This window comes from Mizuhopecten yessoensis, unplaced genomic scaffold (genome assembly GCF_002113885.1).
Source record: "Mizuhopecten yessoensis strain PY_sf001 unplaced genomic scaffold, ASM211388v2 scaffold10961, whole genome shotgun sequence".
Classification (NCBI taxonomy): domain Eukaryota; kingdom Metazoa; phylum Mollusca; class Bivalvia; order Pectinida; family Pectinidae; genus Mizuhopecten; species Mizuhopecten yessoensis.
In genome coordinates, this window is record NW_018408808.1 from 204,362 (window position 1) to 221,042 (window position 16,681).

Genomic DNA, 16,681 nt, shown 5'->3' on the forward strand with positions numbered 1-16,681 from the left:
GTTAACGGGGACATGGGTTGGACTCCAGTTATAGTGAACCAATGCAATGGCAAGCTGTTTTTAGACATTGAAGTCGTCTTCATAATATGTCGGATAACAGATTGAATAAGGCTGTATTTACATGGAGTGAGCATATAGATAACCACCGTAATAAAATTGAAACTTCAGGGTAATTTCCAGACTCACGGAGCTAGGCTTGGATAACTATAGCAAAGGTCCAATTAATAGTAAAAAAATCTTAAGGACGCTAAGGTCCGTGGCTTGAAATTGTTTATTGGAAGAGGGAAAGGGAACTTAACCCGTAGCCAAAAATTGTATTACTGGAGGTAACAGATTATTTAAGTTTAATTATGAGGTAGAAAGTTATAATATGTTAGTAATGCCTAAATCACATCGTAGTGCGCTAGCTATGTTTAGGTGTGGGGTTGCACCGATACGCATCGAAACCAGCCAGTATGAGAGAATACCTTTGAATGAAAGAAAGTGTTTCGCATGTAAAAGCGTGGTAGAAACAGAGAGTCATGTTTTAATAGAATGTAACTTAATAATGTATGATGATCTTCGTTCAGGTCTATTGCAGGAGGCTAGTAAAATCACAAATGATTTTTACAATATGAGTAAAGCAGTAATGTGTCTTTTAATGTCAATTATTTTTATAGTTTTATATTGGCAAATTGTTTTTAATTCATAAGTATGTATATATATATGTAATACTTTTACAGTCTAGAATGATAGGGGAAGAGTGAGTGTCTCGTAAGTCTAATATAGACTGGATGTAAGGGTGGGTGAGTGTCTCGTAAGTCTAATATAGACTGGATGTAAGGGTGGGTGAGTGTCTCGTAAGTCTAATATAGACTGGATGTAAGGGTGGGTGAGTGTCTCGTAAGTCTAATATAGACTGGATGTAAGGGTGGGTGAGTGTCTCGTAAGTCTAATATAGACTGGATGTAAGGGTGGGTGAGTGTCTCGTAAGTCTAATATAGACTGGATGTAAGGGTGGGTGAGTGTCTCGTAAGTCTAATATAGACTGGATGTAAGGGTGGGTGAGTGTCTCGTAAGTCTAATATAGACTGGATGTAAGGGTGGGTGAGTGTCTCGTAAGTCTAATATAGACTGGATGTAAGGGTGGGTGAGTGTCTCGTAAGTCTAATATAGACTGGATGTAAGGGTGGGTGAGTGTCTCGTAAGTCTAATATAGACTGGATGTAAGGGTGGGTGAGTGTCTCGTAAGTCTAATATAGACTGGATGTAAGGGTGGGTGAGTGTCTCGTAAGTCTAATATAGACTGGATGTAAGGGTGGGTGAGTAGACATATTTTAGATATTGTAATACTTGAACCTTTTACATGTGACACTATAATAAACTAATTTGAATTGAATTGAATTGAATACATCCATTGTTGACAAGTTAATCATAACATTGGTGACACTGACTGGTTGTTGTTCCATTGTTGATGTGTTAACCATATCATTGGTGACACTGACTGGGTGTTGTTCCATTGTTGATGTGTTAATCATATCATTGGTGACACTGACTGGTTGCTGTTCCATGGTTGACGTGTTAACCATAGCATTGGTGACACTGGCTGGTTGCTGCTCCATTGTTGATGTGTTAATCATAGTATTGGTGACACTGGCTGGTTGCTGTTCCATTGGTGATGTGTTAATCATAGTATTGGTGACACTGGCTGGTTGTTGTTCCATTGTTGACATGTTAACCATATCATTGGTGACACTGGCTGGTTGTTGTTCCATTGTTGACATGTTAACCATATCATTGGTGACACTGGCTGGTTGCTATTGTTGATGTGTTAACCATAGCATTGGTGCCACTGACTGGTTGCTGTTCCATTGTTGATGTGTTAACCATAGCATTGGTGACACTGGCTGGTTGCCGTTCCATTGTTGATGTGTGAACCATATCATTGGTGACACTGACTGGGTGTTGTTCCATTGTTGATGTGTTAACCATATCATTGGTGGCACTGACTGGTTGTTGTTCCATTGTTGACAAGTTAACCATATCATTGGTGACACTGACTGGTTGCTGTTCCATTGTTTATGTGTTAAGTTGACGGGTTAATCATAGCATTGGTGATACTGACTGGTTGCTGTTCCATTGTTGATGTGTTAACCATATCATTGGTGGCACTGACTGGTTGTTGTTCCATTGTTGACAAGTTAATCATATCATTGGTGACACTGGCTGGGTGTTGTTCCATTGTTGATGTGTTAACCATAGCATTGGTGCCACTGACTGGTTGCTGTTCCATTGTTGATGTGTTACCCATATCATTGGTGACACTGACTGGTTGCTGTTCCATTATTGACGTGTTAACCATAGTATTGGTGACACTGGCTGGTTGCTGTTCCCTTGTTGATGTGTTAATCATAGAATTGGTGACACTGGCTGGTTGTTGTTCCATTGTTGATGGGTTAATCATAGCATTGGTGACACTGACTGGTTGCTGTTCCATTATTGACGTGTTAACCATAGTATTGGTGACACTGGCTGGTTGTTGTTCCATTGTTGACATGTTAACCATATCATTGGTGACACTGGCTGGGTGTTGTTCCATTGTTGATGTGTTAACCATAGGATTGGTGACACTGACTGGTTGTTGTTCCATTGTTGACGTGTTAACCATATCATTGGTGACACTGGCTGGTTGCTGCGCCATTGTTGATGTGTTAACCATATCATTGGTGGCACTGACTGGTTGTTGTTCCATTGTTGACAAGTTAATCATATCATTGGTGACACTGGCTGGTTGCTGCGCCATTGTTGATGTGTTAACCATATCATTGGCGACCATGGCTGGTTGCTGTTCCATTGTTGATGTGTTAATCATATCATTGGGGACACTGGCTGGGTGTTGTTTCATTGTTGCTGTGTTAATCATAGTATTGGTGACACTGACTGGTTGCTGTTCCCTTGTTGATGTGTTAATCATAGAATTGGTGACACTGGCTGGTTGTTGTTCCATTGTTGATGGGTTAATCATAGCATTGGTGACACTGACTGGTTGTTGTTCCATTGTTGACGTGTTAATCATAGCATTGGTGATACTGACTGGTTGCTGTTCCATTGATGATGTGTTAACCATAGCATTGGTGACACTGGCTGGTTGCTGTTCCATTGTTGATGTGTTAATCATAGTATTGGTGACACTGGCTGGTTGTTGTTCCATTGTTGATGTGTTAATCATATCATTGGTGACACTGGCTGGTTGCTGTTCCATTGTTGATGTGTTAATCATAGCATTGGTGACACTGACTGGTTGCTGTTCCATTGTTGATGTGTTAATCATAGCATTGGTGACACTGACTGGTTGTTGTTCCATTGTTGATGTGTTAATCATAGTATTGGTGACACTGACTGGTTGCTGTTCCATTGTTGATGTGTTAATCATAGCATTGGTGACACTGACTGGTTGCTGTTCCATTGTTGATGTGTTAATCATAGCATTGGTGACACTGACTGGTTGCTGTTCCATTGTTGATGTGTTAATCATAGCATTGGTGACACTGACTGGTTGTTGTTCCATTGTTGATGTGTTAATCATAGTATTGGTGACACTGACTGGTTGCTGTTCCATTGTTGATGTGTTAATCATAGCATTGGTGACACTGACTGGTTGCTGTTCCATTGTTGATGTGTTAATCATAGCATTGGTGACACTGACTGGTTGTTGTTCCATTGTTGATGTGTTAATCATAGTATTGGTGACACTGACTGGTTGCTGTTCCATTGTTGATGTGTTAATCATAGCATTGGTGACACTGACTGGTTGCTGTTCCATTGTTGATGTGTTAATCATAGCATTGGTGACACTGACTGGTTGTTGTTCCATTGTTGATGTGTTAATCATAGTATTGGTGACACTGACTGGTTGCTGTTCCATTGTTGATGTGTTAATCATAGCATTGGTGACACTGACTGGTTGCTGTTCCATTGTTGATGTGTTAATCATAGCATTGGTGACACTGACTGGTTGTTGTTCCATTGTTGATGTGTTAATCATAGTATTGGTGACACTGACTGGTTGCTGTTCCATTGTTGATGTGTTAATCATAGCATTGGTGACACTGACTGGTTGCTGTTCCATTGTTGATGTGTTAATCATAGCATTGGTGACACTGACTGGTTGCTGTTCCATTGTTGATGTGTTAATCATAGCATTGGTGACACTGACTGGTTGCTGTTCCATTGTTGATGTGTTAATCATAGCATTGGTGACACTGACTGGTTGCTGTTCCATTGTTGATGTGTTAATCATAGCATTGGTGACACTGACTGGTTGCTGTTCCATTGTTGATGTGTTAATCATAGCATTGGTGACACTGACTGGTTGCTGTTCCATTGTTGATGTGTTAATCATAGCATTGGTGACACTGACTGGTTGCTGTTCCATTGTTGATGTGTTAATCATAGCATTGGTGACACTGACTGGTTGCTGTTCCATTGTTGATGTGTTAATCATAGCATTGGTGACACTGACTGGTTGCTGTTCCATTGTTGATGTGTTAATCATAGCATTGGTGACACTGACTGGTTGTTGTTCCATTGTTGATGTGTTAATCATAGTATTGGTGACACTGACTGGTTGCTGTTCCATTGTTGATGTGTTAATCATAGCATTGGTGACACTGACTGGTTGCTGTTCCATTGTTGATGTGTTAATCATAGCATTGGTGACACTGACTGGTTGTTGTTCCATTGTTGATGTGTTAATCATAGTATTGGTGACACTGACTGGTTGCTGTTCCATTGTTGATGTGTTAATCATAGCATTGGTGACACTGACTGGTTGCTGTTCCATTGTTGATGTGTTAATCATAGCATTGGTGACACTGACTGGTTGCTGTTCCATTGTTGATGTGTTAATCATAGCATTGGTGACACTGACTGGTTGCTGTTCCATTGTTGATGTGTTAATCATAGCATTGGTGACACTGACTGGTTGCTGTTCCATTGTTGATGTGTTAATCATAGCATTGGTGACACTGACTGGTTGCTGTTCCATTGTTGATGTGTTAATCATAGCATTGGTGACACTGACTGGTTGCTGTTCCATTGTTGATGTGTTAATCATAGCATTGGTGACACTGACTGGTTGCTGTTCCATTGTTGATGTGTTAATCATAGCATTGGTGACACTGACTGGTTGCTGTTCCATTGTTGATGTGTTAATCATAGCATTGGTGACACTGACTGGTTGCTGTTCCATTGTTGATGTGTTAATCATAGCATTGGTGACACTGACTGGTTGCTGTTCCATTGTTGATGTGTTAATCATAGCATTGGTGACACTGACTGGTTGTTGTTCCATTGTTGATGTGTTAATCATAGTATTGGTGACACTGACTGGTTGCTGTTCCATTGTTGATGTGTTAATCATAGCATTGGTGACACTGACTGGTTGCTGTTCCATTGTTGATGTGTTAATCATAGCATTGGTGACACTGACTGGTTGCTGTTCCATTGTTGATGTGTTAATCATAGCATTGGTGACACTGACTGGTTGCTGTTCCATTGTTGATGTGTTAATCATAGCATTGGTGACACTGACTGGTTGCTGTTCCATTGTTGATGTGTTAATCATAGCATTGGTGACACTGACTGGTTGCTGTTCCATTGTTGATGTGTTAACCATATCATTGGTGACACTGACTGGTTGTTGTTCCATTGTTGATGTGTTAATCATAGTATTGGTGACACTGGCTGGTTGCTGTTCCATTGTTGACTAGTTAATCATAGCATTGGTGACACTGACTGGTTGCTGTTCCATTGTTGATGTGTTAACCATATCATTGGTGACACTGACTGGTTGCTGTTCCATTGTTGACGTGTTAACCATAGTATTGGTGACACTGACTGGTTGTTGTTCCATTGTTGACGTGTTAACCATATCATTGGTGACACTGGCTGGTTGCTGTTCCATTGTTGATGTGTTAACTATATCATTGGTGACACTGGCTGGCTGCATTCTAATTATCATAGCTAGTCCTAATTCTGAACAGGTTTTTAGACAAATAGTAGTTCTTACTCATGTCACTTGATTTGTCTGCATTCCTGTTCAGAATTATTTATTATAAGTTTTAAGCTAGGATCTGAACAGATTTCACACAGTTTAAAACTAAAATAAAAAGGACAGACCGTCTTCCCTGACTGAGACAGAGGGGAAATAGGAATGTTGGTAAAGACTACTCCTAAAATACTAGATGAGATATTTGGATATCACTTGGGCATAGATCTAGAGTATTTCTGGGCTAATTTAAGGTAGTCAAATGAAAGGGACCCTAATTCTCTAAGGGATTTAATTTAAACTGGGTTGCGGGTTCGGGGTATAAGTGGGATATTCCACAGGTACTGGCTACATGTTCATGGTTTTTCTCTGGGTACTCCAGTTTTACTCAACCTCCTTTACACCTGTCAAGTCCTTAAATGACCCTAGCTGTTAATAGGATGTAATCAGGGATCAATTAAGGTTTTAGGGGAATCTACCCTTTTTCAGATTTGTGGGAAATTAAAATTTTGATACAAGGCTCTAGCGTCATGAAGGTAAAAGATAAATGTTTTGTCGGACATACATGTGTGCAGTATATTTCAATTTATAAACAATTTTAAGCTTAAATTTGTAGAATTTTTGTTTAAATTATGTGAAGAAAATGTATATATGCAGTATTATGCATTTTTACTGTTGAACTTTAAAGAAAACATATGGGGGAAATATTTTGAAGAAAAGCTGCTTATCTTGTTGAAGTAGGGGAATTTTGAAGCACATAGGGGGAATTTCAAAGAACAGTGGAATTTTCTTCTGTAGGGGAACTACCCATAAACTACCCATAAACGGTAGTCTGAGCAACACCCAAAAGGTGAAAATAAATGTTAATCATTTATAAACTATAACTCTTTAATACTTGTAAAGTGATTTTGACCTGATTTGGTATGGAGCATTCTTGAGCTAAAGGAATTAGGTACTGCACAAATGACAGATTTGGCCTTCCTAATGGCAGAGGCCTGAGCATGGCCAAAAACCAAAATAAGGGTTAATTTGAAAAAAACACTTCTATTTGAAAAAGAGATGAAGTTTTACCTTGACTATATGGTAAGATATGCATGTCAATGAATTCTGTTATGTCTCTGTGTAATTGGAGCATAAAAATGCACAGCCAGACTGGTGTGGCTATATGGATGCTCTACCACCCATTGAACTGCCTGCAGATGGCCCATGAACAACCCAGTCCATGGCAGTTCCACTACATTTCTCCCTCCTTTTTCTAAGTATTTGCCCCCAAAGACAAAACTATTTTACAAGCTAGGTTTGAGTATCCTCTTGCCAAGCATACACACTAGTATATTTACATACTTGAAACAATAGTTGGTGACAGGGACCACTGTAACAGGAGAGGGAGAATGTACTAGCCAGGAACACCAGTACCTCTGAATTCTAGACAGAGCTGGCGCTAATCAGTTGACTACCTAGTTAGCGGGTGGCCGGAGATCAACCCTGTCCAGTTTCGCTACATGGTTTTTATTTTTTGAAACCGATTGTTATTCGCTTCATTCCCGGGAGTCATTTTCAACTTCAAACAATGATCAGATATACATACAATGCACAAATGTATATCCCTGAACGGTTGCTATTGTATTTTGAACTGATCCAATGTTTAAAATGGCTACCCTTATTGTCTTTGATATATATTTTACAAACATTCCTGTCATTGCCTTACCAATTGTGTTCATTTTTTATCAATTTTAGCGGAAATAATTCAGCGTCTTTCCTTGAGTAACGAAAGACAGTACACTACAGGTGAGAAGCACAGGACCCTTTGTTTATCTGGTCTTCACAAATCATTTGTCCATTTAATGGCATATTTAGTTCTGGTCTACATTTTCAAATTCTCACCAACATAACTGAACATATGTTATCTGTTACTCTAGAGGGTATCAATTGAAATTTTAGGGAGCCAGGCAGTATAAGGAAATGAAATGTAATTGAACAAGAATAACCTGTATATGTACTGTAAACGTGCTTGTGTGTTTCCTGAATACTTCTGGTAACTACATTTTTATTTTGCTGGTAAGTGGATTGATTTGTTGATAGTTAACGATGTATGAACACACAGTTTAAAACCAACATAAATAGGAAGCTTGAGCGTGTGGAAGCTTAAGGAGCAGTGTTGAGGTCAACAAAACGTGGAGTCGGGTTAATTTCAGAAAAAGTAGCAGGAAATTTAAAGTGACCTTCCAAGATTTCCTCGGTTAAAAAGATAAACAGAAAAGTAGCTGGTTATGAAAAGCAGAATTAAATAACTTCAAACCTATCGTGACAATTTAAATCACCCTGGGCCACTTCTACTGACAAGGCTGCAGTAAGGTAAAGTACAAATAGTGTTTATAAGAAAACAATAAATAACGGAAGGAAAACAGAAACAGAGACAGGCATATCATTGATTTAATTTCCTGTCCTCAGATCTGCAAAAATGTTGTTTGTTTAAAATATGCTGTTCATGTGTATATCCTATTATTTATGTGTTCTGCAAATCTCATGGATTTACTTAAATTCAAATTTCCATATTTGGATTTCATGTTTTTTTTTTTTATATACGCCTGTCAAAAATATACCAGTATAATCGAATCTTGAGAGTCTGGTCAACACTTTTCTAACTTGAACTGTAGCTGTCTGGGGTCATAATTATAACCAACTACTAATTAGACACTAGGAATTTTTTACAGATGATTGAAAAGTACGCTCACTAATTGATAAGAGACTTATAATTACCCACAAATATAATTTTTTGATTTGAAATGAGATCTGAACATGAGTGAAACCAACTACAGAGAGTGAGAGACGAGCGAGCAATCATATAAGGAAATCTTTCATACAACATCTTGGTGAATATCTATAGCATATTTTTCAAGCGAAATTCTACATGCAGAAATTTGTATGTGATGGATATTTTAACAATTTAGCTTTCCCTTTAAGGTTAACATTCATTTTGCTATGTAGATTTGTGTTAGATACATATATAGATACATAGATTTATTTTGACAAAATTAAGATATTACAATCCTTTGACACTCAGTTATGAAATAAAAAACAATTAAATAAAAACTTATTTCAAAAGTTACTATGTTTAGATTTCAATTTTTTCTTTAAAACTGTATTTCTGCACTTGGTTTTACCAGTGATCATCTGATTCATATTCAAATTGTTTAACTGTCCTAGGCCCAGAATTCACAACATTTGACCGAAGATTGTTCCATAAAACAACAGTTCTCTGTGTAAACCAAAATTTTGAATGTTTAATTTTGAATGCGATTTGTAAATTTTTAAAGTTGTGTCCATGTGGAGATGAACTTTCCTTGATATCAAATATGTCGGATACTTCACGGTCACATTTCTCGGACAATATTTTGTAAACCTCTATCATGTCACCACGTGTTAGGTTCTAATCCTGTCTGGGTTGAGGGACAGATTGGCCTTTTGCTATGTAAAAATTGTTCCTTCTGTATTCAGTCACAGAAACGAAGGTGCGTTGTAGCTCTGCATTATCGGGGCTGTATTCTATACCTGATAGATCTTCATATATTTCCTATCATACATTGTGTGTGTGGCATATGCTTTTATCACAGTGACAAGGCAGTACAGGCCCCTGTAGGAGGTAGAAAACTCACTCGTTACAACTGGGAGTATTTATTTTATCACAGTGACAAGGCAGTACAGGCCCCTGTAAGAGGTAGAAAACTCGCTGGTTACAACTGGGAGTATATATATATTTATTTTATCACAGTGACAAGGCCCCTGTAGGGGGTAGAAAACACACTGGTCACAACTGGGAGTATTTATTTTATCACAGTGACAAGGCCCCTGTAGGAGGTAGAAAACTCACTGGTTACAACTGGGAGTATTTATTTTATCAAAGTGACAAGGCCCCTGTAGGAGGTAGAAAACTCACTGGTCACAACTGGGAGTATTTATTTTATCAAAGTGACAAGGCCCCTGTAGGAGGTAGAAAACTCACTGGTTACAACTGGGAGTATTTATTTTATCAAAGTGACAAGGCCCCTGTAGGAGGTAGAAAACTCACTGGTCACAACTGGGAGTATTTATTTTATCAAAGTGACAAGGCCCCTGTAGGAGGTAGAAAACTCACTGGTCACAACTGGGAGTATTTATTTTATCAAAGTGACAAGGCCCCTGTAGGAGGTAGAAAACTCACTGGTCACAACTGGGAGTATTTATTTTATCAAAGTGACAAGGCCCCTGTAGGAGGTAGAAAACTCACTGGTCACAACTGGGAGTATTTATTTTATCAAAGTGACAAGGCCCCTGTAGGAGGTAGAAAACTCACTGGTCACAACTGGGAGTATTTATTTTATCAAAGTGACAAGGCCCCTGTAGGAGGTAGAAAACTCACTGGTCACAACTGGGAGTATTTATTTTATCAAAGTGACAAGGCCCCTGTAGGAGGTAGAAAACTCACTGGTCACAACTGGGAGTATTTATTTTATCAAAGTGACAAGGCCCCTGTAGGAGGTAGAAAACTCACTGGTCACAACTGGGAGTATTTATTTTATCAAAGTGACAAGGCCCCTGTAGGAGGTAGAAAACTCACTGGTCACAACTGGGAGTATTTATTTTATCAAAGTGACAAGGCCCCTGTAGGAGGTAGAAAACTCACTGGTCACAACTGGGAGTATTTATTTTATCAAAGTGACAAGGCCCCTGTAGGAGGTAGAAAACTCACTGGTCACAACTGGGAGTATTTATTTTATCAAAGTGACAAGGCCCCTGTAGGAGGTAGAAAACTCACTGGTCACAACTGGGAGTATTTATTTTATCAAAGTGACAAGGCCCCTGTAGGAGGTAGAAAACTCACTGGTCACAACTGGGAGTATTTATTTTATCAAAGTGACAAGGCCCCTGTAGGAGGTAGAAAACTCACTGGTCACAACTGGGAGTATTTATTTTATCAAAGTGACAAGGCCCCTGTAGGAGGTAGAAAACTCACTGGTCACAACTGGGAGTATTTATTTTATCAAAGTGACAAGGCCCCTGTAGGAGGTAGAAAACTCACTGGTCACAACTGGGAGTAATTATTTTATCAAAGTGACAAGGCTCGTGTAAGAGATAGAAAACTCACTGGTTACAATTGGGAGTATTTATTTTATCAAAGTGACAAGGCCCCTGTAGGAGGTAGAAAACACACTGGTCACAACTGGGAGTATATATATATTTATTTTATCAAAGTGACAAGGCCCCTGTAGGAGGAAGAAATCTCACTGGTCACAACTGCGAGTATTTATTTTATCACCCATAGCTCTTAAATCAGGCAAAACACTATCTAGAGAGTTCTATTATTGTTTTTCATATATACACAGTTACTTCCCTTTATTTGATTTTGATGATGCAGGACGTATTATGCTATTGAGTCCATCTAGGGGGAATGCTCATGCATCCACCCTTTAGGTTTATGCAAGATAACTTGCTTATCGTCATTTGACTTTGATGAAACTTGGTATATATGCATGTACATTATATATGAAGAATGAGGCTAAGTTTGATGTTGAGCAAAATACATATGTACGTGGGTAATTAATAAGCATACTGTGCTCTGATTGGTTCATGGTTTCTGCAGCATAACTTTGTCGAATGTGGCCAGATTCCGATGAAACATCAATATTAATATTATACAATGACATAGCTTATATAGGCTAAGCATAAAGGTTATCAAAACCTGCACATAATGTATTGGTATACTGCTATCTGATTGGTTGACTGTTTCCGCACAATAACTTATTATTAGTCAGATGTGACTGGATTTTGTTGACACTTAGTCAATATTTACACTTTGTCTAAAAGTGAAATCTGCCAGTAATTAATAAACAGAATTTAATCAATGTCTTTGGTTTTAGAATGGTGTAAGATTATAATATTGGCAAAAAGGAGCGTTTTTGATTTCTGCCTAAATGGTTTGAAATATGTAGAAAGGGAGGCAATTTCAAATCAATTTTTTAAGGTAATAAAGGCTATATATATGTAATGTATATATTCCTTCAGCTTAAGTTGGTCAACTACATTGTTTTTCTCCATACATTTCCAGATTTGCATACATTTATATATAATAATGCATCAGAAGGATTTTAAGTATGTCAGATTCACAGGAGACGGGGGTATATTGTTCCTCCCTGTGGTACTCCTGTTAGTATGTCAGATTCACAGGAGACGGGCGTATATTGTTCCACCCTGTGGTACTCCTGTTTGTATGTCAGATTCACAGGAGACGGGCGTATATTGTTCCACCCTGTGGTACTCCTGTTAGTATGTCAGATTCACAGGAGACGGGCGTATATTGTTCCACCCTGTGGTACTCCTGTTAGTATGTCAGATTCACAGGAGACGGGCGTATATTGTTCCACCCTGTGGTACTCCTGTTAGTATGTCAGATTCACAGGAGACGGGCGTATATTGTTCCACCCTGTGGTACTCCTGTTAGTATGTCAGATTCACAGGAGACGGGCGTATATTGTTCCACCCTGTGGTACTCCTGTTAGTATGTCAGATTCACAGGAGACGGGCGTATATTGTTCCACCCTGTGGTACTCCTGTTAGTATGTCAGATTCACAGGAGACGGGCGTATATTGTTCCACCCTGTGGTACTCCTGTTAGTATGTCAGATTCACAGGAGACGGGCGTATATTGTTCCACCCTGTGGTACTCCTGTTAGTATGTCAGATTCACAGGAGACGGGCGTATATTGTTCCACCCTGTGGTACTCCTGTTAGTATGTCAGATTCACAGGAGACGGGCGTATATTGTTCCACCCTGTGGTACTCCTGTTAGTATGTCAGATTCACAGGAGACGGGCGTATATTGTTCCTCCCTGTGGTACTCCTGTTAGTATGTCAGATTCTCAGGAGACAGGCGTATATTGTTCCGCCCTGTGGTACTCCTGTTAGTATGTCAGATTCACAGGAGACGTGGGTATATTATTCCTCCCTGTGGTACTCCTGTTAGTATGTCAGATTCACAGGAGACGGGTGTATATTGTTCCTCCCTGTGGTTCTCCTGTTAGTATGTCAGATTCACCGGAGACGGGGGTATATTGTTCCGCCCTGTGGTACTCCTGTTAGGGTGTCAGATTCACAGGAGCCGGGCGTATCTTGTTCCGCCCTGTGGTACTCCTGTTAGGATGTCAGATTCACAGGAGACGGGGGCATATTGTTCCACCCTGTGGTACTCCTGTTAGTATGTCAGATTCTCAGGAGACAGGCGTATATTGTTCCGCCCTGTTGTACTCCTGTTAGTATGTCAGATTCACAGGAGACGGGCGTATATTGTTCCGCCCTGTGGTACTTATACTCCTGTTGCAATTTAGCCAGTGCACTGTCATTGACTAGGTAGCTCAATTGGTTAGAATATATGTTACAGTATAACAGTTTGAAGTGCAGGGTTTGAACCCTGGTCTGGCCATGCTGAATTTTACACTCAAAACAAATTTTGTTTAGCTCGTCTGTATTATCTTGTCATAGAAGTCCCGTAAGTAAGGTATATATATATATATGTTTTTGCAGAAAGAATTCCAAAAGTTTTGTTTTAGCAAAACTGAATTGTCTGATATAATCAAGTATCAAGTACTATTATTAAACCTGAGCAGACCCAAGAGATGGACATATATAAGTACTATTATATAACCAGAGCAGACATATTTAGGTAATCGTGTGCTTATATACCATTTCAGTATGTGCTGGAAGAAGAATTAGGTTCGCTTAATAGTGGGATGGGCGATAATTATGATGAATACAGTAAATACTAAATGTATATATATACACACCCATACTTGAGGATAAGATTTTTGACATGCAGCCAAGTGGATAATAATTGAATTTGAGTAAATTCCATTACAGTGTGTACCATCATACAAAGGACCTATAACGTCCTGTACGTTAGCATTACTAGAGGTAGTCTATAGGTGAATCTAGTGGCGAATCAAACTAAAGTACCTGGCCTGGTAGTTTCTATTGTGATAATAATAATTGTCTAGTAAAGTAAACATCTTTGTTCACAGTGACCCCCCCCCCCCCCCCTCCCTTCCCCTAGTTTTGCAGCCAAAAACAGAACAGTCTGCTGCCTCTAGCAGAAAGGTGTTTTATTTTCCTAAAATGAAGAAAATGAGGAAATCTTCCCAATTTGAATGAAAATAGTGCTACATTTTCCTAATTCATGTAGGAACAGGCTGTTGTAAAATTGATGTAGAAAGAACACTGATTTAAATTTGTTTGCATTTTGAAAAGGAAATTCAGTAAAATCTTCAGAGTCTTTAGATTAGCTATAGTGATGCTGGCTCCTGAGAGATGGGGAGAAAATCTTGAATTCTTTGTCAGTGGATCCTGAAATCTGACTAATGGAAACTTCAAATACCTGTAATTATTTGTTAGATTTGATCTAGATCCGTGACAATCAATGATCGGGTATACGTAGCTCAATTTGTTAGAACGTCTAGGAAGGGTATGGAGCTCCCAGGTTTTGTATTGGGCTGGCCCATTTTCCCTTTCCTGTTACGACGGTGCCTGTGAATAACCCTTGATTTAAGTACTGTGTGTACAGGTACACTTGGCAAAGAGACACCCAAACCGGGGTTGTAAATAATGTTGTTGTCATTTGAGGCAAAGACTTCGAAAAAGGACAGATTTGTATAAAAGGTATGGACCGGGGCCTGTTCACTTATATATATATATATGCAGAACAACTGGTACATCCATTTTCAAACATAACATTTTCGGTTATGAATCCTGGCGGACCTACAAAGGTTTATGCAGGCCTTGCAAGGCTTTGTCAAGGCTCGCCTGAAAACAGCATCAGATTACTATATTTAACTGTGGTCTGACCGGTTCAACCGTTTGGATCGCGATAAATAAAGACGGCTTCTATTAGGTGTATCACTGTTGACCATGTACATATAGCTCAAATGGTGAAAAAGTTTGTGAAACAGGCCTTAAGCTAGAGTCAAGGGCTGTGAAACAGGCCTTAAGCTAGAGTCAAGGGCTGTGAGTTCAGCCCTTAAGCTAGAGTCAAGGGCTGTGAAACAGTCCTTAAGCTAGAGTCAAGGGCTGTGAGTTAAGGCCTTAAGCTAGAGTCAAGGGCTGTGAAACAGGCCTTGAGCTAGAGTCAAGGGCTGTGAGTTCAGGCCTTAAGTTAGAGTCAAGGGCTGTGAAACAGGCCTTAATTAGCTAGACTCAAGGGCTGTGAAACAGGCCTTAAGCTAGAGTCAAGGGCTGTGAGTTCAGGCCTTAAGCTAGAGTCAAGGGCTGTGAAACAGGCCTTAATTAGCTAGAGTCAAGGGCTGTGAAAAATGCCTTAATTAGTTAGAGTCAGGGGGTGTGAAACAGGCCTTAAACTATAGTCAAGGGCTGTGAAAAATGCCTTAATTAGTTAGAGTCAAGGGCTGGGAAACAGGCCTTAATTAGCGAGAATCAAGGGCTGTGAAACAGCACTTAATTAGCTAGAGCCAAGGGCTGTGAAACAGCACTTAATTAGCTAGAATCAAGGGATGTGAAACATGCCTTAATTAGCCAGAGTCAAGGGCTGTGAAAAATGCCTTAATTAGTTAGAGTCAAGGGCTGGGAATTCAGGCCTTAAGCTAGAGTCAAGGGCTGTGAAACATGCCTTAATTAGTTAGAGTCAAGGGCTGTGAAACAGGCCTTAATTAGCTAGAGCCAAGGGCTGTGAAACAGGCCTTAATTAGCTAGAGGCAAGGGCTGTGAAACAGGCCTTTAGCTAGAGTCAAGGGCTGTGAAACAGGCCTTAAGCTAGAGTCAAGGACTGTGAAACAGGCCTTAAGCTAGAGTCAAGGGCTGTGAAACATGCCTTAATTAGCTAGAGTCAAGGGCTGTGAAACAGGCCTTAAGCTAGAGTCAAGGAGTGTGAAACAGGCCTTAATCTAGAGTCAAGGGCTGTGAATTCAGGCCTTAAGCTAGAGTCAAGGGCTGTGAAACATGCCTTAATTAGCCAGAGTCAAGGGCTGTGAAACAGGCCTTAAGCTAGAGCCAAGGACTGTGAAACAGGCCTTAAGCTAGAGTCAAGGACTGTGAAACAGGCATTAAGGCCTTAAGCTAGAGTCAAGGGCTGTGAATTACGGCCTTAAGCTAGAGTCAAGGGCTGTGAATTACGGCCTTAAGCTAGAGTCAAGGGCTGTGAATTAAGGCCTTAAGCTAGAGTCAAGGGCTGTGAATTACGGCCTTAAGCTAGAGTCAAGGGCTGTGAATTACGGCCTTAAGCTAGAGTCAAGGGCTGTGAATTCAGGCCTTAAGCTAGAGTCAAGGGCTGTAAATTCAGGCCTTAAGCTAGAGTCAAGGACTGTGAAACAGGCATTAAGCTAGAGTCAAGGGCTGTAAAACAGGCCCTAAGCTAGAGTCAAGGGCTGTGAAACAGGCCTTAAGCTAGAGAGTCAAGGGCCATGTTTCTAATACAGTATCCTTTAAGTGATACAGTATTGCAGCAAAATCTTCCAATGCTTTTATCAGGAGGTCTAATTGGGATCAAAATCCCCATAGTGAACTGAGTTTCGTTAAATTGTAAATTCTGATAAATTATAGTATAACATAGTAAATGGGTTAACAAGTTGATGGTCATAGTAGTGCACATGCGTGTACAATTGGCATTATTAGAAA

The 16,681-nt window shown here is 39.7% G+C and overlaps 2 protein-coding genes across 5 annotated transcripts in view; one reads left to right on the plus strand and one right to left on the minus strand.

Moving 5' to 3' along the window:
- The window catches only part of LOC110464112 (pleckstrin homology domain-containing family A member 1-like), a 65,004-nt gene that overhangs the window by 3,025 nt on the left and 45,298 nt on the right, over positions 1 to 16,681 (plus strand). For 2 of the 4 annotated variants that reach the window (XM_021519173.1, XM_021519172.1), the window contains one exon: positions 7,766 to 7,816. The exons of the other annotated variants lie outside the window; for them this stretch is intronic. The gene's annotated coding sequence lies outside the window, so the exon portion shown is untranslated. The remainder of the gene's footprint in view (positions 1 to 7,765; positions 7,817 to 16,681) is intronic. 4 annotated transcript variants of the gene reach the window in all.
- Positions 2,066 to 5,740, minus strand: LOC110464102 (mucin-6-like). Its single transcript, XM_021519157.1, has one exon. The coding sequence runs from the start codon at positions 5,738 to 5,740 to the stop codon at positions 2,066 to 2,068; it is 3,675 nt and encodes a 1,224-aa protein (XP_021374832.1).